General features: G+C 36.5%; 1 protein-coding gene across 4 annotated transcripts in view; it reads right to left on the bottom strand.

The window, feature by feature from the left end:
• Positions 1–5,956: 5,956 nt before the first annotated feature.
• LOC132425915 (alpha-fetoprotein) overlaps positions 5,957–23,579 on the bottom strand; it is a 30,551-nt gene continuing 12,928 nt past the window's right edge. For 3 of the 4 annotated variants that reach the window (XM_060012394.1, XM_060012391.1, XM_060012393.1), the window contains 11 exons: positions 22,156–22,367; positions 20,931–21,063; positions 19,689–19,786; positions 16,279–16,408; positions 14,209–14,426; positions 12,490–12,622; positions 11,856–11,953; positions 11,136–11,274; positions 9,301–9,524; positions 8,043–8,175; positions 6,146–6,516 (listed from right to left, as the gene is read on the bottom strand). In XM_060012394.1, coding sequence (XP_059868377.1) covers positions 6,472–6,516; positions 8,043–8,175; positions 9,301–9,524; positions 11,136–11,274; positions 11,856–11,953; positions 12,490–12,622; positions 14,209–14,426; positions 16,279–16,408; positions 19,689–19,786; positions 20,931–21,063; positions 22,156–22,367 — 1,563 coding nt within the window. In that variant the 3' untranslated portion in view covers positions 6,146–6,471. Of the gene's footprint in view, positions 6,097–6,145; positions 6,517–8,042; positions 8,176–9,300; positions 9,525–11,135; positions 11,275–11,855; positions 11,954–12,489; positions 12,623–14,208; positions 14,427–16,278; positions 16,409–19,688; positions 19,787–20,930; positions 21,064–22,155; positions 22,368–23,579 lie in introns of those variants that run through there. The other variant, XM_060012392.1, reaches the window with a different exon arrangement.

Raw genomic sequence — 23,579 nt, forward strand, 5'->3', positions numbered from 1 at the left:
CTTCCCTGGTGGCGCTGTGGTTGGGAGTCCGCCTGCCAATGCAGGGGACACAGGTTTGTGTCCCGGTCTGGGAGGATCCCATGTGCCGCGGAGCGGCTGGGCCCGTGAGCCATGGCCGCTGAGCCTGCGCGTCTGGAGCCTGTGCTCCGCAACGGGAGAGGCCACAACAGTGAGAGGCCCGCATACCGAAAAAAAAAAAAAAAAAAAAAACCGACAATCTGATAGAAAAATAGTAAAATGATATAAACAGATATTACACAAAAAGAAAAAACATAAAAAAGGGCCTTAAACCTAAAAAAGATGCTCATAACAGGAGAAACAAACATCTATAAAACACCACAGCACCATTCCTCACCTATCTGACTGGCAAAACTCTAAGTTTGACAAAATACTTTGAGGATAAAACTGTGGGAAATACGTCCTCTCATCCACTGCTGGTGGGAATGCAAAATGGTGTTGTAATACCTACTGAGGAGAATTTGGCAATATCTAAAAAAATTATGTATTTGTCTTTCGAGCCAACAAATTTCTAATAGGTACCTATGCTAAAAATACCCTACCAATATTACTAAATGATTAAAGCACTAGGTTATTCATTGTGGCATTATTTGCAATAGCAAAGGATTAGAAATGATCCAAATGTCAATAAAAGGCCAATTAATAAGCTATAACATAATCACACAAAGAAATTCTGTGAAGCTGTTAAAAAAAATTGAGGGAAAAACTTGTGCATAATATGGACTAATCACCAAGATTGCATTTTTAAGTGTAAAAAGGTATAGAACAATATATGTAAGTATGTAACCCCTTGTGTAATATAGGTAGAATGGTGCAATAGAAATATATATATATATTTGCTTAGCTGTTAAAAATAAAGGGGAGAATGGGTAACCAAGAATTGAGATAAGCTGTTATCTATATAAGAAAGGGAGAACAGAACAGAAGGAATAGTGTCTAAGTCAGTTCAGGCTGTTATAACAAAATGCCATTAAGTGGGGAGCTTATCAACAACAGAAATTCATTGCTCACAGTTCTGGGGGCCAAGGGTCTGAGATCAGGGTGCCAGCCTGGTCAGGTTCTGGTGAGAGCCCTCCTCTGGGTTGCAGACTGCCAATTTCTGGTCATGTCTTCACATGGCAGAAAGAGGGTATCAGGGTAATGCTGGTCTCACAGAATGAACTGGACAATATTCCCTTCTCTTCAATTTTTTGGAAGAATTTGTGTAGAGTTAGTATGATTTCTTCCTTAAATGTTTATTTAGTAGAATTCACCAGTTTTCTGGAGTTTTCTTTATGGTAATGATCTTAACTAAATGTTCCATTTCTTTAATGGATATAGAAATCATCAGATTATCTATTTTTTTCTTGAATGAGCTTTGGTAGTTTGTGTCTTTCAAGGCATTTGCCCATTTCATCTAAGTTGTCAAATTTATTGGCAAAATATTTTTCAAAATATTCCCTTATCATTTTGATATCTGAGATGACGTCACCTCTCTCATTCCTGATACTAATAATTTGTTTTTTTCTCTTTCTTTCCCTAAAATCCAGCTAGAGGTTTATCAATAGTATTGATCTTCTCAAAGAACCAGGATTTGGTTTCATTGGCTTTTATCTATGTTTTTTCTCTTTTCTATTTTATTAATTTCTATTAGTTCCTTTCTTTAGCTTGCTTTGTTTTAATTTGCTCTTTTCCCCTTAAGGTGAAAGCTGAGTTCATTGTTTTGAGAACTTCCTTCTTTTCTAATCTATGTTAAGTGAAGATAACAGAGTGTTATAAATTATAAAACAGAGTGACTTTGGTGCTATAAATTTTCTTTAAGTACTGTTTTAACGGTATCCCACAAATTCTGATATGCTGTGTTTTCATTTTAATTCAATTTAAAATATTTTTTAAGTGTCCTTTTAATTTCTCCTTTGATTCATGAGTTCTTTAGAAGTGTGTTATTTAGTTCATGAACACTTGGGGATTTCCAGATATCTTACTATTATGTATTACCAATTTAATATTATACCATCAAGCAATGCTCTGGACTCTCCCTTAACTCTTCGAAAGTAGCATCATTGGGAGGAGACAAATTCTTTCTATGGTAATCTACCAGTCTGGGGGCAGTAGGGCATGGCAAGGGAGAGGTTGGAAGAGTAATTTTCAAGAGTGGCTGGTCTATATTCACCTGCTTTCAACAGTTTGTTACTGCAGCAGGAGTTTAATCCTGTCCTAATACTATCCTGTAGACACCAGGCTTTTTGGGTTTTGCAGATGTAATTAAGGATCTTGAGATGAGGATTATCCAGGCGGGCCCTTAATCCAATGACAAATGGATTTAAGAGAAGGGCAGGGGGAGATTTGAGACAGAGAAGAGGGAGGAGAAGATGCAGACACACAGAGAGAAGATGATGTGAATATGGAAGCAGAGACCAGAGTAAAGCAGCTCCAGGCCCAGGAATGCTGGGACAGCCACCAGAAACTGGAAGAGGCAGGGAATGGACTCTGCTAGAGCCCCAAGGGGAGCGATACCCTGGTAGATTTCAGACAGCTGGCCTCCAGAACTGTGAAAGAGAGAGAAAACTGTTGTTTTAAGCAACCAAGTTTGCAGTAGTTCGTTACAGTAGCCACAAGACACCAACACATACTCATTACACACACACACACACACACACACACACACACACACACACACACACACACACCCCCCAAACCTGAAGTCTTGAACCTCCTCAGTGGTTTCTTACATTTTTGATGTTAATTTCTCAGACCCATGCTTCTTCTCCCCAGTGTGGCTTTTAGAAGATGAAGCTAACAACCCCTCTAGACCACCAGCTTATAATAAAACACAGCCTGTGGCATGTGTATTCATTTACTTATCCGTCAAATATTCATATAATGCCTATTACGTTCCAGACACTGTTCTTATGTTGAGGATAACAGAAGTGAACAAAACAGAAAAAAAATCCCTCTCCTCATGAGTTTTACAGTAGTGGAGGTAGACAGAAAATAAACAAAATCTACTATATAAGAGATGGTGATAACTGGTGGGGGGATAAGGATAGGTGTACGATTTAAAATAGGACAGTCGGGGCTTCCCTGGTGGCGCAGTGGTTGAAAGTCTGCCTGCTGGTGCAGGGGACGCGGGTTCGAGCCCTGGTCTGGAAGGATCCCACATGCCGCGGAGCAACTGGGCCCGTGAGCCACAACTACTGAGCCTGCGCGTCTGGAGCCTGCCCTCCGCAACAAGAGAGGCCGCGACAGTGAGAGGCCCGTGCACCGCGATGAAGAGTGGCCCCTGCTCGCCGCAACTAGAGAAAGCCCTCGCACAGAAACAAAGACCCAACACAGCCATAAATAAATAAATAAATTTAAAAAATAAAATAAAATAAGACCGTCAAGGAAGACTTTTCATTTAGCAAGTGATATCAAGTAGAAGCCTGAGGAGGTGATGGAGTGAGCCCCACATATATCTGAGGGCACAATTTCCAAACAAGAAGAATTGCAAAGGCAAAACTCTGAGCAGGAAATTAATTGGCAACTTGAAGAACATCAAGGAGGCCACTGCGCCTAAGCAAAGAGACCCAGTGGAAAAGAAGAAAGAGAAAAGGGCAGAAAGCTATCATCATGTAGAGTCAGTGTAGAGACTTTACTCTGAGTGAGATGTGGAAAAAGTAGTATAATGTACTTAGATGTAAAGGAGTGTCTCAATTACTGTGTTGAGCCTAGAGCAGGGGGTGAGGCAAGGGTACCTGTAAGGAGACCAGTTAAGCTATTGCAATAATCCCTATGTTGTATGCTTGTGGCTTGTACTAGTGGTATTGGGAAAGAGTCAAATTCTGGATGTACACTGAAGGTAGAGCCAACAGGTTTTGCTCATAGATTGAATGTAGGGGTGATATGGAAGAGAGGAACCATAGATGACTCTAAGGTTTCTGGCTTGAGTAAGCAGAAGGAAGAACAAGACAGAGGGAGACACAAATTTGGGATGGGGTGGAGTTCAGTTTAAAATGTGCTAAGTTTGGATTGTCTCTGCATTATCAACATGGAGACATCAGGGAGGAAGCTGACCCGAGAGCCTGGAAATTAAAGGGAAAAAAATCCAGGCTGGAGATATAAATACGTGTTTTCAACATCTAGATGGTATTACTGCATCAAGTCTATATGAGATCACCTAGAGGTAAGTTTAGATTCAGGAAGAGCAGCTCTGGGACACTGCAACATTTAGTGGTCAAAGAATTGCAGAAAATGCAGTGAAGAAGATTGAGGAGATTCAGCCAATAAGGTTGGAGGAAAATCCAGAAGCCAAGTAGAAAAATACTTCAAGGAAAAGGGAGTGATCAATTGTGTCAAGTTCTCCCGAGAGAAATCAGGTAAACTAAACATTGAGAATTGACTACTGGATTTTGCAGCATAGAAGCCACTGGTAACTTTGACTAGAGAAGTTTCTACCTTGAGTTTTTATTTATTGTTTGCTTAACTTATTTTTTCTGAGAAGTAGAAATGTTCTACAATCTCCAGTTTACTATTGTATTTGTGTCAATTTGTCCTAGTGTTTCCAATCATTTTTTCTTTATATATGTCAATGAAATATCATTTGGCTCATAAATTTTCCAAACAGTTTTATCTTACTTGAACTCTCCTCTTAACAGTAAAAGATTATTTTTCCTGTTAAATGCTTTATGTTGAATTCTACTTTATCTTACTGTGATCTCTAAGTTAATATTTCTTAGAATTACACCACAATCAGGCAAAGTCCACAGATGTTCCATCAAAATTGAAAGAAAAATATAAAGGACAAAGTAACTGAGTTAGAACTGAAAGCCCATTTTATTGCTCTGAGCAAATGTTTTCTCCTGCAGCAGACGCCAAAGCATGAATGTGATTTTTAGATTTCTGTTCAAAGCTAATACAATAAACAGCCTCCCTACTGGTGGACTGATCTTTTTGTCACCACTTACTGACCTTGCCCCTCTCTACTCTTTCCCCTGCCCCTACTTCCCATCCTCCATATCTCATGAGTTATCTCCTTAAAAGCTAATCACTCTGCTTAGATATTACTCTGGTCCTCTGTTACCTATAAGACATCATCCAAACCCTTTGGAATAAAACCCATGAGAATCCACTCAATCCTATATAGCTTGAATGTCTTGCTTGATCTTCCATGTCTATAGCCTTCTTCCCCACCCTATACTCCCCTAAAATCATTCATCATCATTTGTCATAGGCCATGTTTTCCTCTTTCATATGTTTGCCTTCTCCTTTACTTGAACGGATGAATACCCACTCATCTTCTAAGATGCTTCTTAAATGTTTGTCTCTGCCAATGTGACTTTCCCCAGTCACAATTGGTCTCACCCACCCTTTGATTCTCTCAACATGTTGTTGCCTCTATAATGGCCATAATCTTGTTGCATTGCTCTTAGTTTCTTCCTTCTTTACTGGAGCAACTAGAGGACAGTGACTGCACCCAGAACAGGACCTGGGACACAGTGAATGCTCAATAAATACTTGCAGAAGAAAAAATAATAATAATTGATGAAAATGTTAATTATATTCAATCAAAACAACTACAGTACAGTTAACATTTATGTTTTAAAAGGTTTATGAACAAGACTAAGAAAAAAGTAGATGCTAAATTTTGAGTAATATCATTCTTGATGGATCCTATAAAAACAATAATTTCTTTTCTCATCTCCAACTTATGTGTTAGAATACTTAAATGATCATTTAATGAACAGTGTGCCCTAGAAGCACCAAAAAGTGCTTCACTTGGGAACATGTTTTTAGTTCACCACGTAATATAGCCTTCAAGGTCATAAATCCATCCTTGAGGGGCTTTAATCTCCTACAATGACCAATATTCAGTACGTTGTGACCAGAATCTGCTTCAGACAATGGTATACAAAACTCTTTGAAGAAATTATTTATAAGTGTTCATAAATAAGCAGGCTAGGAAAAAAGAAACATTTGGAGATACTTTATTTTTATGATAAGGAAATTTCACATAAAAGTCTTCATCGTTTCTTTAATTCACAAAAAGCACAAATCAGTTAGAATTAAAGGGAAAAGTTCACACCAAACAATAAAGACTTTTGGTCTTTTCTCTTCCCCCTGTAACAAGAACAAAAATATAAGTACTAATTAAATTAACAGATGCAGGATGTAACTGGTTTTATTATTTTATATTATATATATACATATATTGGATCTATATCAGATAAACTGATAGGAAGGCCTTCTAATGACATTCTCTGAAGCCTTTGAAATAACCTTAAAGAATTTTGAGTTAGTTGAATCACTAATTTAACATTGTGGGCATTATTTTGTTCCAGGGTTTTTAAAGAAGTTTTTTTTTACTGAATTGCATTTATTTTTAAGAAAAGTATTTAATGTTAGCTCTTAGGATGTATTTAACTATGGATCAATATTTGGGGAGAATCAACATTATAGTTAGCCTTATCTGAATTTTTTGTTACCTGAAGTAATTTAAACTCCCAAAGCAGCACGAGTTTTTGAAATCAGTGCTGGACCCTGCAAATTAAAAAGAATCATCAACAAACTAGTGAATATAGAAAAAAAAAAAGAAGCAGACTCACAGATATAGAGAACAAACTAGTGGCTACCAGTGGGGAGAGGGAAGCGGGGAGGGGTAATATAGAGGTAAGGGAGCAAGAGGTACAAACTATTAGGTATAAAATAAGCTACAAGGATATATTGTACAACAGAGAATGCAGGCCATATTTTATAATAACTATAAATGGAGTATAATCTTTAAAAATTTGTGAATCACTATATTATAGAGCTGTAACATATAATATTGTACATCCACTCGACTTCAATTAAAAAAAGAAATAAATAAAAATAAAATAAATCAGTCAATAAGAATCATGAGATAAAAAAGTAGACCACTGTGCCAGTTGTACAGTTAACTCTCCACTACCTATGGGTGAATTCATTGGTTTATAGATTAACCAAGTTAAAAATAAAGATATACAACTCTGATGTCAACAAGCTAGGACAATAGAAGGCAGAAGGAAAACAACTCCACTCTTATCAACAGGAGGTATTGTTTTTCCTATACCAATCTCCCAACTTTTACAAAGCCTCATCCCATCTCTCCCCTTTCTCTACAAATCAGTCACAGAAATTAAAAGGTTTGCAGAGAAAATACTGTTATGCTACTATTTGTTAATGTTCTCTGCATGTAAATGAACATGTTCTCAAAACAGAGGACATTAATCTTTTTGTATCATATTTATCAGAAATGGTTTACATAAAATCTATTTTATCAGTTTTGTTTTATCTTATTTCATTATCTGTGTCCCACCCCCTCCTACCAAAAACAGACACATACTAATAAGTACACACACTCAAACCCATGTAATTACATTATCTATTGAAAAACTCAACATTTCTAAATATTATCAAATAACAAAATATCTAAACTTCTATATCATGAGATAGTCAAATAAAATTGGCAAAAAGGCTGAATTATAGAATATCTTTTTAAAATATAGTGATGCTGTATTCAAATATATTTAGTAATACAAGCTAGAGGCTTACAAAATGTAGATTTACAAATCCAGCTAAAATTGCTAAATAATTATATTAAGATAATACCTAATTACTACTCTGTTAATATTCAAAGGCTTGCTCCTGAGTTGAATATATTTCCTATAAATATTCCCCCAATATCCTATGTGCACAATTAATTTGCTATTAAATCCTTTTAATCCATTTAGCTCAATTGATAAATTTTAAGCCAGAAGCTGTCTAAATTATCAGCAGTTAATTATATATTCACTTTACAGTTTTCTCCACTAGAAAATAAATCAAAATCACTAATCCTCATAATACATTCTAAAATTACATTTCTCCTAATATTTAGTGAGAAAACTGTGATTATTTTTAAATATTATAAAGTCCTTCAATCTATTTCTAAATTAAATATTTCTGGCATTATTTTAAAATTATAAATTAGTGGGATACTCTTTTCATTATTCGTTACAAAAAATTCCATTCCAAGTATTCTGAGTGTAAACATGAGCTGCACATACCTCTTCCTCAAAGCAGACTTCCTGCCCTTGGCCTTGGCAGCACTTTTCCAGGAGGCCAGAGAAATCTGCAATGACGGCCTCAAGTTGTTCCTCTGTGATTTGTGGCTTTTGCTTCACAAGGTTAATGAGAAACCTATGATTTAAAACAAAACAATATAAAAGAGAAGTCTGCTATGCAATGGTCTTTTTCTAAAGCCTTCCTAGGAGAGAACTTTCAGAGCTCTGGCAACCCTTACCCTAAACCCTCATTCCATTAACCCATCACCAGACTCACCACATATATCTTGGCTAATACTTTATTAGAAAGACTGAGGCGAGAAACATGCTAAATGTTCCATTGGTCTGGACTTGTGCAGGTTATAGATGAAACACTATTTCACAGTTCCACCTTACTTATATGTAGTGAAGTAGTCTTTTTCTTATTTGCCTAAAAAATTCTTTCCAGTTCTCTCTTCTAAAATATGTCTTATCCATACTCAAAGGCTCCAACTTCCAAACCTTGTCATTCACATTATCACACCCCTAACCTGAGCACTGTCTGTCCTAATTGCCTGTAATACTCATTTGGTAATACATTCAGGCTGGAATTAATGTTGACCCAGGGAATAGGGGAGGCTTGCCAGGCGGCATTCTTACTGTACCTAGAAACATGCCTCAGATTGTGACAGAGAAAAAAGGGATGAACAAGTTTTCCAAAATGAAGGAAGACCTTTTACAAAGTATGGGAGTATGAAAATGCATGGGAATTTGGAGAACATGAGTTACATTGACTTGCATTACTATCATCATTACAGAATGCCTCCCACAATGAACTGAAATGTGTATTCCACTTCATAACACCCATATTGCATGGTTGAATCAAATGTTATGATTATTCTCTTCAAAGAGTAAATAGTATGGAAAAAAATTCAGAAGTGTTTACTCAGTGCTTGGAATGGAAGTACCCAAGACTTACTGCAAAGATATATCCTAATTACCTGAAATAGATTGCCCCTTTTCCCTCATCCCAAGATGCATCACAACAATAGTTTAAAAGGAGACTATTGTTACAAACAGGAAATTATCTGCCCCAGGGAATTTTTCCAGACTAGAGGCTATGAAGAGTCTGAGACAAGACTATTCTGAAAGTCACTTTAAGTGCTTTGGAGTAATAATTTTCTCCTGGTGAGCCCAAGGGCGTTGGGTGTGTGAAGTAGAAATCTCCACCACTATTTAGTGTTGTCAGTCTTCTCCATGCTAGCAAATACCCATTTCTTACTGTTGCTTCATTGTTTGCAGTGCTACACCCTGAGCTTGGCACAGATCCTTATGGAAGATGAACTTGTCATCAGAGAATGGCGGAGAAACGTATGTCTCATCCACCACCAAGCTGCTGAAACATGGCCTCCTGTTGGCGTATGAAGAGGTGCAGCACTGGCCAACCCCAGGGTTTACAGGAGTCTCTTCATGTCTGATACATAAAAGTCCAATAATAAGGTCAGCCTAATTAGGAGAATGAGAAAGAAGAAAGCAAGGAGAGGGAACATCAGCCATAGAATTGATTCAGGAAAATTGTTGCAATAGTGTTTAATGTCCAGTAACTTATAATTAATTTATAGGAAAATTTGCTGTCTGTGTAGGGATCATGTGCTGCCATATTGTAGATTCTTATTTACCCATTTGTTTGGGATAAACTTCAGCATTTAGTGACCAATGTTCCACAAGTGATGTTGAAGAGAGCCACTTCAGCTATTTGTGTCAGCGATTTAAAACACATTTTCAGTTACATACAGACTTCTGAAGGGGAAAAGTCTCTGAAATCAATACATGGCCTACATTTTCCATGTATATTTAGTTGAGCTTTCCATTTTATTTTTGGGATTCAGAGAATCACTTTCTGAAGTAAGAATAGCACAAACCTAACCCTTTCACATATGTACATACATACAGCTAATATGTAGTTCTAATGGTAAAGAAATAAGATGTGTGTGTGTGTGAGTCTGTGTGTCCTTACGGCTTTCCTAATGTAGAATTGGCCTACCTTCCACACTTCAGAGATATTTCTTAAACACCTAACAATAACTTGTAACAAGGGCCAACATATTTTGTGGGCATACTCTGTATCAGGCTAGTACTGAGTGAGTCACACAGATTACCTCGTTTAAGACGGCCATCCTAACTTTATTCTCAAATGTCAGATGAAAATTCTCAAGCTTAGTGAGATAACTAGCTTTCCCAGAGTGACAAGACTCACTCACAAGTGGTGACAGTGGGATGGGAATGTAGGCAGGAGGCCGCCAGAACCTATACTCCTGAGCCATTACACCATCCTGTGCCCCTGCATCCTCCCAACATGTGAGATTCAATAAATGACAAAGATGATGCTTAATCACAGGAAAGTTTCTTTTCACTTCTAACCTTTGACAAAAAATTCCAGGACATGAAGACTGACTAGCAAATGACTCCTCATCATCAAAAAGAGGAAAAGTGAAAAAAAAAAAACGATACACAATTTTATTCACAATTGTGACTTCAAGGGAAAAAATAATAAAAAAAAATTCAACCTGTAATCGTATGTATGACATTAAGAAGTAAAGATTATTGGCATTACCAACTGGAAAGTCATTTTACTGTTCAGAACGTGGGACCTACCTGTTCTGTACGCTGCACCCTGTCAAGGGGAATAAATTGTCCCTAATATCATCATAAAAAATTAAACTATAAAAGACAAAAACATAGGTATGGCTAAAAACAAAATAGCATATTTTAATCTGTCAAAGTTGAAGCTTTTTCTGTTTTAACATTAAAGTAGGTATTTGGTGAAATTATGAACTGAGTGACGTGTCAGTCTTTCTGTCTCCCCTGTACATAAAGCTTGCTTGTTTGTTGAATAGACTCACTGCACTTCTACCAGCCATTCTAGAAGGACAGGAAGGTTGCCCACATGCCAACCATTCAGAGCCGGGTTCTTACACCCCTTCAACTGCAACTAATCCAACAAGTCCAGGAAAGCCATCTCCACATTGGTTTTTCCCATTTCCCCTAAATGGGAATTATAAAACTCTTTCAAGCCCAACAGGGCAGAAACAGGATGGGACTAAACAAAACACTCACCGATCCCTCACCACAGGCCAATTGTTTGTCCTCACTGAGATGGCAACAAGTGGCTCCCGTGGTCGCCATTTTCCTGGTCAAGGTCATCAGCTCAGCTGAGGTCAGCTGAGGGGCCTTCTTGGTGTAAGCAACAAGAAACCTGAAAGAAGTATTTTTCACCAAATCTTGCTGAGTCCTTCAGGAGTCTCTGGACTCTCATTCCTTCTCAGAGACCCTCTTTTGGCATCAGGGGACATGAAATTAGCTCATTTGTTTCACCCACATGGTACCTGGACCGACGCTGGAGGTGCGTTTACTCTGATAAGCATTCCCTACCCTCTTCTTACACCAACAGAGCACAACGGGAAAATAAACGCTGGGCAGCAGGCTGACTCCTATTCCCAACCTCAGAAGTTTCCTCCATATGCACTTTGATCTTTTGGTGCTTTAACTACGACAGGCTATGATACAATGGGTATCTTTACTGCAAAAATCTGCACGGTTTGGGGAACCCAAAGCCAGTACCACAGATCAGGATTCACAGGCCATCTGTTGCGCCTAAAGAGAGAGAACTGGGGAAGGCCACCTTCTGGAACTGGAAACTGGGTGATCAGATTACAAGACCTCCAGTCCAACATAGGGGCTGGAATTAGGGTAGCCATGGGTGATTAATTTAGATGGGTCTTTCCCTCACTAGTTAATGATCTTAAATCACTCAAAATACTGTTTAAAAAAGCATACGCATTTTGTAAGTAATATTCTCCTAATTTCTGGAAGAGGCCGCAGCTTCGCTTTGCCAGCGCTTGGCTCTCCTGGATATATTTCTCTAACTCTTCTTCCTGAAAATACAAGCGTTATTACACACATTTTTTTCTCTTTCTTCACACATAACTTTGTATGTAAAAATTGGCCAGTAATAATTTATTCTATTTTGATACCAATCTTAGAGAAACCACTTTTAGAGGGTTTTTTAATATTAAAGATGAATTGCGAGAATTAAGGCAAATGAACTTTAGGGAGAATAAGTTTAAAACTTTGTGAATCACCAAGTTATTTGATGGCAGAACTCAAACTTTGGGTAAAAAGTTACAATTCTTTCTGTACAAGATTCTTGCCTTTCTGGAGTGGAGCTATTCAAAAATGAATATTATTTTTATTCTGTGCATCAAAGAACTTTTGGTTAAAACATTCTTATTTCTAAAATAAGCCAATAGCTGTTGACTACTAGTTAATCACTACTTAACAGCTAGATAGCTAGTTAGTAGATATAACTAACTGCTCATTAGTAATTAGATGCTTTCAAACAAACAGCACTTTTAATGCATGATATCCATCTAGTTTTCCAGATTTTCCTTAAAAAGCTAGAGCATTTTACCCCTTTATCCTGGCATTCAGGAGGGTTTCCAGACTGTGAACATTTCTCCAATAACTCCTGATATCCTCTAGCAACTCTTAGAATTATTGGGACAGCAAGCTTAGTATGTCTTCTTGAATATTCATAAGTAAATCTGAAATATGGGTGAAAAAAATCATGTTATGGGAATTAAGAGACAAATTATTCCTGTGTTATATGGCATGCAGAAGTTAAAATGCAAATAAATAAACCTAGAAATCAAATATTATTTCAACTATACGCATGGCAAAGCTATTAATAAAAATTATAATCCCTCAAATTGTTCTAAAACGGTATTTTGTTTTCTTTTGCACTATTCACTTTCAATAATGGACGTGAAATCTATCCATACAACAAATATTTTTCCACTGCCAAGTCTGTGCAAACAATTTCTTTAAGCAGTATGGATTCAATAATGTATAAGATAAAATGTCTGACCTCTCAAAAGCAGGCATTATAGGGAGACAGAAACCAATAAGAAATAAGTCATCCAATCTTAGGTAGTGATAAATCAATGAAGAGAAATAAACCAAGGTAGACAAGAAGGAAAGGGGTGACAATTTAGAGTGTGTGGTCAAGAAAAGTCTCTTTGAGTAGCTCTTTCAGGAGAAAAACCTGGGTGAAGGAAGACACACAAAGTGTCTGGGGGAAGATCATTCTCGGCTGAGAAAATTTCTACTGCAAAGAACCTTTCCAATTGAAGAACTGCTTCTATTAAATAAACAATTAGCTTCAGAATGTATGAATGGGTAAATTTAAAGAGAATTCTTGAATTTACTAATTGTATTCCTAGGTTGTAGAAATAGGTCATATTAGTTCTTCCTCCAATAATGTCAGTACGGGTTTCTGAAATCTGGATTTTGTTCTTGTTTGCATAATTTAATTTAGCGGTGCAAACAATGTGTGCATGTCTAATTTTAATCAACAATAGAGTAATATCCTCCAGGAATATTAAAAAGAAAATTGCACCATTCTTTTCATTACTACATTAAAAGCAGACTCAGATTTAGAAGGACCTTTGGAGATCACTAAGTATAGTGTCCTAAGAGCTGCACAAATCCCTCCTCTAATAGTGTCCACTGATACACACTGTACAATAAAGGAAAATGTGTGAACTGCTTGCTCCCCTTAAAGGCAAATAGAATGAGAACATGTCTTGTCAGTTATAACTACCATACTGCAAATGTCTCTAAATGTGTTTTCACTTCCTTAAAAAAATAAAACATGTATTCAATAAATAGCAAATAAGCTGCTACAATGAAAGCCCTTCTATCTACCATTATCTATTAAGTTATATTTGGGGGAAAAAGTTTTTAAAATATGCACAGTGAAAAAGCACATTCTTAATTATGAGCCCTTCTTATTACAAAAATATCCATATCCTATTCGGAAGTCCAATGGTGGTCTTTACATGAGTAATCCATACAGGGATGACAATGCCTCTGATGCCAGAGAAACTGATACAAAACAAAATGCATCCTCATAAGCAAGCCAGTTAATAACAGCAGTGGTGAAAGTCTCATCAGTATAAGATAGACCCTATTCCTTATTTCCTAGTTATTTCCTCCTAACTATATTTTGGCTTAGAACATTCTAACATTATCCTCATATACTGAGTTCAGAAACCATTTCAACAACACAAAGCTGTCAGTCACATCATAATTTTTACTTGTGTGAACAGACATGTACAGAGTGTGTTACCTTGCCATGTAGAGATCTTTTTCCCTTGAAGAAAGTTGGTTGAAATCTGTCTCTCCTAAAAACCTATTTAGAGTTGGAGATAAGCCTTCAGGTTTGTCATCATTTTCTGCATGAATTATGCAATGACCAAGTTCAAGTGCGGTGGGTAATTTGCAGCATTCTGCTATTTTGCTTGACAGAATATCTTGCTGAGAACATATGTAGGACATAATTTTTTCCTGTAATAGAACAATAAAGTCTAAGTTTTAAACATTTATTCTTTAATTCAGGACCTCGTGGCCAGTCCTAGGAAGGAAAGAAGGAAGGAAGAAGACATTTACCTTGTCTCCCATTTTAGTGCTTTCTCCCTACTCTACCTTTCCTCACTCCTTTCCACCTAGCCTTGTTTGTTCAATTCTTCTTTTCATAGTTGTCAGCTAAAATCTACTATTTTATTCTAATAGCAAGCTTTTAAAAACAAAAGACAAATGTACTCCTCAAACGAAATGACATGCACGTTGATGCATATCTTTCTATTAGTACTGAAATTTGGTAGTAAACATTTGTTTATATAACCCTGCAGTAACCGATTATGACCTCCAGAGGGCAGTCTATAGATAATGAAATGCACGTAAGTGGCCAGAAAGCCGAGCTTACACGTAACTGTCAAAGGACTGAAAATTCTGTGCATTCTCACCAGAAACAATTAGAACCCATTATTCAGCCATTAAAATCCAACTTAGATACCATACTTTTAAGTTTTTTTTTCACTTTAATGGAAAAGGGTGGTTTGAAGTCCAAAAATTGAAAAAACTAAACTTTAAAAAATGAGTATACGAATTAGTAAAATAGTCAACTGAAACTGATACAACTCACATCAAAGAAAAATAAAATCATTCTTATTACCATTCCTAATATGAAGGTAAATGCTTCTAAAAGGAAAAATAAACGATATAGGAAAATTTGTCTTGATGGCAGCCCCAACTACTGACAACAAGATTCTCTGCCTGGGCCCAAAGACTCACCCTCAGGTCTCCCCTACAGCCTTGGCTTCTTGCTGGTTTTCAAGTGTATCTCAGCCAAAGTGCCGTGGACTGGCTGAAAGGAGCATTCTATCCTCACTTTCAACCTTCTGGAACCATATTCCAGCCCTGGTTTCAAGCCACCGAAATATCTAGGAAACCATATTCCAGCCCTGGTTTCAAGCCACCGAAATATCTAGGAGCAATGATTCTAAGCCTCCTTGAAGAAGAAGGTGTATCACAGGGAACCAGAGAGGGAATAATTTGGGGATAGACAGGCCTCCAACATCTAGGAAGCCTAGGGTGGCCTGAAATAGACCAATGCCACACTGCTTAAATCGCAACTGGCTATGGCATGCTTGAGGATTCTGTTTTGGGGGTATTTGTTTTTGGTTTTTAATTCCCCTAGAGCCCTTATTCACACCTCTCCATGATGGCTAGCTTTTTACCGTATAGAACAATATCTTGTGTTATTTTTTATGTTTCTTTTGTTATTTTGTTGTATTCGTGTAATAGCTCTATGTATATGATATAGAGTGCCTTCCATGTGCCGGGCATGGTGCTGATGGCCTATGGAAATAACAGTAAACCAATGACAGTATCTAACCCCAATGAGGTCACATGTCTTATCTCTCTTATCAAACTATACATTTCTTAAAACCAGCTTGTGCCTTCCTAACAGGTATGCCCCACAGTGGCTAGCACATAGAAAGTATTCAATATATATTTATCAAATGAAAGCACAAATGGGTGAAAAAACAAATATATTAAAAATAGAGTTTTCCCCAAAAAATTCAGTGTGGAGACCTCCAGAGAGGTTACCATCTCCTTTAGAAGTAAGAATGAATGGGCACTGGTCTAGGAAGAGGGGCGCATCCCTTAAGTGAAAAGCAGAGTCAACAAAAGAGATTCAAGTTTTACTGTTAAGAAGTCTGTAACTTCACTCAGTCAGCTAGTTTCCACATTCTATGACCAACTCATGGCAGACACCCTTCTCCCATTTAGAATGAGAGCAAAAGAAAGAAAAGGGAGTGGGAATATCTCTTTTATAGGAGGCAAGACTCTTCACCCCATCCTGCAGACACTCCAGCACATTTCCTTTGCAGCATTCCTCGTGTACGTGGGCCACATCCACGACCAGTCTCTGAATTTCAGTAAAATTAGCTTTGGGAAACTTTTGACTCAGTTTAGTAACAGTTCTAAGGGGAAAAAAAGAATTAGAATCAATCTTGGTTATCTATCAAAATTAAATAACGACAGGAATAAAGACGCAGACACAGGGAATGGACTTGTGGACGTGGGAGGGGGAAGGGTAAGCTGGGACGAAGTGAGAGAGTGGCATGGACATATATACACTACCAAATGTAAAATAGATAGCTAGTGGGAAGCAGCCGCATAGCACAGGGAGATCAGTTCTGTGCTTTGTGACCACCTAGAGGGGTGGGATAGGGAGAGTGGGAGGGAAACGCAAGAGGGAGGAAATATGGGGATATATGTATATGTATAGCTGATTCATTTTGTTATACAGCAGAAGCTAACACAACATTGTAAAGCAATTATACTCCGCAATAAAGATGTTAAAAAAACTTAAATAACATTTATAGAGTATTAGTATAGTTACAGCTCCAAGGATAAAAGACCAATATGTTCTCGTTTAAAAAGAAAAGGAAAAGTGTTATGTCTTGTTAATTCTAGCCCAGTCTTTCAAGGCAGTGGCTCTATAAACTGTGATCTGGCCCTACAAAAGGTTTAGAAGTGATTTATCTTTTCCTAAAACCTTTCCTGTGAATTTTAATGATATCTATCTTTTTGCTGTTCAACCCTGATGCTGAGTATTGGGGATCATTGCTGTGAGAGGGTGGGAAAAAATTAAAAAGGATAAACAATTAAGAAATGGAAAATTCTATGAGAATGATAATCATTCTTTTATTTGGGAGAAAAAATTACTTCTTAGAATATAGGGAAGGATGCATATGTGCATATCAACGGGACAGGAAAGTGGAGCAGACTAAGCACTCAAATGTGTCATCATGCCAAGACATGTAGTGTGACCCAAAAAGGAGGTAAGAAACAAAAATTCTTATTTCTTCTGCATAGTTCATATAAATTTTAAGAGATGTCTTGGTGAGACCACTGTGGCCTAGAGCAACTGGTACTGTTGCTGCTACTGATAAAGATGGATTTTCTTTTTAAATTGAGAACATTTAAATTTAACTACTTATGGATAGCAAATGATAAATAATGTCATTATAATAAAATCTTAACTTACATTGTATTACTAAGGTAAATTTAACTAAAGCAAATCAAGAATCAATCTTTAAGTTTCTAATAGAGTTGGAGGGTGATTAAAGCATAATCTGACCTCTTCCAAGAAGAATCAGTCAGTCTTGGAACTAAATCCACGACTAAAAACTTTAATCTGTCTTCACTACGTACAATATTTTTAAACGTGTCATTTAACAAGCAAACAAATAAATAAACTTTAAATGCATGCACTTAATATTCTTCAATTAGCAGGTCAGATGTTTTTCTAGGCTAGAAATGTCTCAGCATAAAAGTTGAAGAGTACTTTAATTACAGTTATGTAATTTAAAATTTCCTAGTAACCATATTAAAATGTAAAAAGGAACAGGTTAAATTTACTTTAATAATATGTTTTTTAACCCAATATATCAAAAATAATATCATTTCAATATGTAATCAACATTAAAACTTTTTTAACCATTTTTTATTGAAGTATAGTTAATTTACAGTGTTGTGTTAGTTTCAGGTGTGCAGCAAAGTGATTCAGTTATATATATATATATATATATATATATCTGAATATATATATTCTTTTTCAGATTCTTTTCCATTATAGGTTATTACAAGGTACTGAATATAGTTTCCTGTGTTATACAGCAGGTCCTTGTTTATAACATTCAAACCTATTAATGAGATATTGTACATTTTCTTTTTCATACTAAGTCTTTGAAATCAGGTTTTACACTTAGAACACAGTTCCTCATTTGCACTAGCCACATTTCAAATGCTCAGGAGCTTCGTGTGGCTAGTGGCTGCCATACTGGCTAGTGGGGCTCTAAACCACTGGTAATTCTGATTCCTATACTTGACCTCAAATTCTCAGTTGTCAGGACACAGACAATTAGAGATCACTGACATAGCAGACAAGTAGGTGTAATGGAAATAAATGATGACAAGGATCACCAGCTGTATAAAAATAAATAAATAAAATAAAATGAAAAAGAAAGAAAAATCATGAAAAGGATCTAGGAAAATCTTTGTTCTGATGACCAGTAGTGTGGTCTTGGGTAAACTGTTTTAATCTGTCTGGACCTCGGGTTACTCCTGTGTAAAAATGAAGAGGTTGAACTACCTGATTCAATTGTTTGGGCTTTTTTTTTAATATTCCTCTCATCCTAACAACAAAGATAGATAGATGAGATAGGGATAAATTAGATAGATGAAAGATAGAAAGATGATAGATTAGATAGATAGATAGATAGATAGAATCAAGGGAAAAGAGAAAAGGCAAATATGCTAAGTGTAAGAGTTAATGCAGTCAGCTGAAAAACTCCAAATTTGCCTCTGAGCGTTTTAGCAGCTGGGACAAGAAAACAGACTTCAGTGAGTTACATGCTTTCATCAGTTAGGAAAATACATGCCAGTTCTTCAGAAATGACTATTTTGTTTTCCTCTGGACAATGGATTCTAATATTATTGCCTCAAGTGAATATTTTCATAAAAAGCAACAATTGACACAATGGACTTTTATAGGAAGATTAGGAAGCAGAGTTAATGTAAAGAATTTCTTGTTAAGCCAGAAATTTTAAATGATACTTAGAGAAGGCTAATCTACCTTGTAGAGAATCTAGGAAAATGTGGTATATCTGCTTAAGATCATTCCATCAACTTAAAAAAAAAAACAGTTTAATAACATCTGGAGATCATAGATCAAAACCATTGTGTCGGGTACTGGGAAGAAAGCAAACCTGTTACCACAAGAACCTTAAAATCTCTTACAGATATAAAGCATACAAACAAGCACAAATGAAAAGAGAAACAATTGGAATTTTTGAGCACTTCTTTTAGACTATAACACACATCAAAAAGCATATATCTCAATGAACTAATGCATAAAAAATAATAAACGGTAATACTTCTCTAAAAAAAAAAAGTGTAGTATAATTATGAAGTGTAAATTGATTGCAGTCCAGAACTTGAGTATCTAGAAGAATAGGTAAAAAGCATAAATCTCCAAAGTCTTCTCAAGTGTTATCTCATGTAGACTTTAATAAGTGTTAAACAGCAGACTGATCTGTTCCTCCCAATCCTAGGATTTCATGATTCTAATCACATTAGCTGTCATCAAAGGAGACTTCATTCTCTACAACAGTAACAATGTGAAAAATGGACTCAAACTGCAAAATGGGAGTTTTGCAGATCTCACCTTCTTCCCTAGATAGAGCTTAAACTTACATGGCTCGGAAGGTTCGGGGTCCAAACTTTCTCATTACTGCACAGATATGTTGATTTAACAAGCTGCTTTCTCTTAATTCTTTTGTAATTGATGCTGCCTAGATAGAAAAATGAGGTGTCAAGAAAGGATGTATTTTCCCTTATAGGCTCTAATAATTAGAAAAACAACAGATACAACTAAAACATGAAACTCTAAAAATTTTTGCTAAAACTTATAAATGCAATATATCTTTGCAGAACTTTATTCATTCTTTCTTTTAGATGGGTTTATATACATCTATGCCAGGTAGAATTATTAAAAATATCTTGAAGGCTTCCCTGGTGGCGCAGTGGTTGAGAGTCCACCTGCCGATGCAGGGGACATGGGTTCGTGCCCCGGTCTGGGAAGATCCCACATGCCGCGGAGCGGCTAGGCCCGTGAGCCATGGCCGCTGAGTTTGCGCGTCCGGAGCCTGTGCTCCGCAACGGGAGAGGCCACAACAGTGAGAGGCCCGCGTACCGCAAAAAAAAAAAAAAAAAAAAAAAAAAATCTTGAAACAGAAACACTTGTAACTTTCATACTTGAGATAATGAATAAACAACTGTAATTTTGAACAAATCGAAGCCTGATAATTTCTTAAATGTCTTCTCAGTAACAAAACGTAAGATTGCATCACAGCCTGACATTCTGGGAATAGTCACAGTTCTTAGGAATTTTGTTATAGGACTTCAGGCAGCAAGTAATTCATCGTGGATGTTGTCCTAGCTCTCCAAAACCTAAGAAAACTATTTGCATCTCTAAACCTAAGTTTCCTTGTTTGTTAAATGACAATAACACTTACACCTCAAATTTGTTCTAAGGTTTAAAAGAAATAATAAATATAAAGCACTTATCATACTTCTCGTTCACCTTTTTTCTCTTCTGCTCTTTTTCCTTCTGCCCCATCTTCTTTCACTTGCTTCCTTCACCTCTTACTCTGTTCTCTTTCATTTATGTTATCACCTCTACCTCTGTCTTTATCGCACCAAACTCATTTCCTTAATAATAAAATGATTGTTGGCTGAATGAATGGATAAAGGAATGAATAAAAAAAGAGCAAACCCAGGGTTTTTACCCAAAGAATAACAGAGTGCTGAAATATGCTCTATTCTGAAAATGATACTCTGCCCACAAAGCATATTTCCATTTTTAACTTTGTTTGGTTTTAGTAAGTCATAGCCAGATTGAAGTTATTAGTTCAGATAGCCACACAAATACAACACCTTTGTTTGGAAGCATTCAACTGCATTTTCGGCTTTGCAGCAAGGTGGAATTACTTTGTCATATTGAGCAGCCAAAGAAAGAATTGTAGGTGCATATAGGAAGGGGTGCCTTCTTGCTATCTCATAGACGTATCTGTGAAATGAAAAGGATCAGTAAGATTTACAAACACATTAAAATAGGACTGCTACTGCTTGGAACTGGACTCTGGAATTGTTTAAAGATTCAGAAAATAGTCATATTTTTTTCCACTTGCTGTCAAAATTTTCCTCACTAAAGATCCTCCAAGAAAAGGAAAAATCTATTATGAGATTATAAGAGTAAACTAGGCAAAAACACTGACTATGATTCTTATGAAAGTATCCTTTTCAATAAGCCTACACAGATATGTTTCGGAGGTCAACAAGGCCAGACCTCCACTAAGTAAAAGAGAAAGGTGGAGTCTTTTTTCTCATCAGTGCAGAACGAGATTATCCACCCTGGCAGTCAACATAGCAGAGATGTTCTAAGGGCAACCTCTATATTTCTCTGGATTAGGCAGCAACGTGGAAGGTAGAAGTGATTAAGAGTTAAACACAGGCTTCCCCAACAGAGAACCTGGGTTCAAATCCCAGCTTGGGAATGTACTAGTGGTCTGCCCTCATCCAATTGTCTTAGCCATCTAAGCTTCAATTTCTTCATCTGCAAAGTAGGAAGAAGAAAGGGAATGAAGAGAAAGACGACAAGGAGATGATAGGCTGTTTGTGAGCATTAATATGCTCATACGTGCCAGGCACACATGTTCCTAAAACATCCTAAATGCTCAATAAATGTTAGACATGCTTATGTATCTTAAACATTCCTGGATCGCTAACATTTTCTATTTTCAGGCAATTTGGTGAACACAAAACACCAAATATTTGGCTCTAGAAGGAGTCATTTTGTGCCACACTGATATATTCTTGGGCAAGCTAAAATTAGAGAGAAAAAACAAGGTGTATCTAAGAGACTAAAGGAAAAACTGGTGGGTCTCCTGTGTGGTCTATACCCATCTATCTACGTGCTGTGGAGACAAAGTTACACTTAATGTTTCTCACCTAATCTCGTAGGTCAGGAGCTCAGCAGATGCCACACCAAACATTATTTCTCCATGTTTTAGAATACAGCCACAAATTGCAGAATTTGTAGACTCTGCTCGGTACTGCACTCTTTCTGGGGTCTTATCTACCTTTAAAATCGGATCCTTACCGGTTCATAAATAGCTCCCTGTCTTCTTCATATGCTTTACAACTTGTGACAGGTTCTGGAACTTGGAAAGGTGGGATGGATGCTGGAACGGCCTTTTTGTGTGCTAGGAAACAGTCATGTCTTTCCTCTCCACTTTGGCTGCAGCAGTCTGAAAGCCCATACTTTCCAGGAATTTCCTTTTCATGGCAAATTTCTTCCAGAAAGGCAGATACCTATAAGATTTATTTTTAATGAAAGACAACTAACTTTACCTAAAAATGCTGTAAAACACATGAAAAGTTTTCTAATATTTAAAGTCAGAACGGTAGATTAGGAAAATAATTCCCCCTACAAATTCCAATATATTTAGTTTCAGCCTGATGGGATAGCTTTCTTTTATGTGTTTGGAAAACGGAATTTAGTTTTCAACCTTAAATAATACACATGCCTATTAGACAAAATTATTTTCTCTTAAAAGGAGGACATAGATGCTCCATCTGGCATTCTTATTATGAGACACTAATATAAAATTGGATATTATTTTCACATAGAAATCAAAATATATTGAAACTGAATAAAAATAGCTTCAAATACTTTTAATGGGTCTAATTATAGATTTAGCTAAAATGTTTTAGGGAATTCCCTGGCAGTCCAGTTGTTAGGACTTGGAGTTTTCACTGCTGTGGCCTGGGTTCAATCCCTGGTTGGGGAACTAAGATCAAAAAAAAAGAGAGAGTTTTAAAATGTACATTGTAAATGCTTAAAATCTTTCTTGTTTGCCTTAGCTTTACCAAAATCAGGTGATGACACCACTAGTCTGATGAATGCCTCTGAGGAATACGTGTGTTTCATTCATCTCAGGAAACTTTTAATTTAGCTTTTATAACTGCTAATATTTAGAGAATCCTGGAAATCTTAACTAAGACTTCCAGTTCCCAATCCACCTAAAAAATCATGCCTTTAAGTTTACAATGGTAAATCACTAATCTGTAACATCACCTTGGATGTCTCATTGGATGTAAAGTTGCAATATAAAATATATTTTGCTTATTTCACATGTCAAGCTAAAAATAGAGATGCCTATAAGGGATTTTTATTTAAGTCATCAATTTCAGAGTTGTAAAGTACTTTATATCTTTAAAAGGGCGTCTCCTTTGCAATATTGCAGATACATCATTTTTTGGCTACTTCACGAGCTCCATCATGACAGAGGATTCTCTGGGCATTTTGTCCCAGAACTGGTAGCTCTAATCATTTTAAAGTTCTTAATTCTTTTCTATATTGAGATAATAATAAACACTAATAACTGTTATTTATTAATCTGTTACATTAGGATATCCTATAATAAAAAAAGTAGTCACTGTTTATCTGAAATTCAAATTTAAGAGGGCTTCATATTTTGTTGTCGTTTGTTTGTTAAATCTGTCAACCCTAATCTATGCTAT

The sequence above is a fragment of the Delphinus delphis genome, chromosome 5 (genome assembly GCF_949987515.2).
Source record: "Delphinus delphis chromosome 5, mDelDel1.2, whole genome shotgun sequence".
Classification (NCBI taxonomy): Eukaryota; Metazoa; Chordata; class Mammalia; order Artiodactyla; family Delphinidae; genus Delphinus; species Delphinus delphis.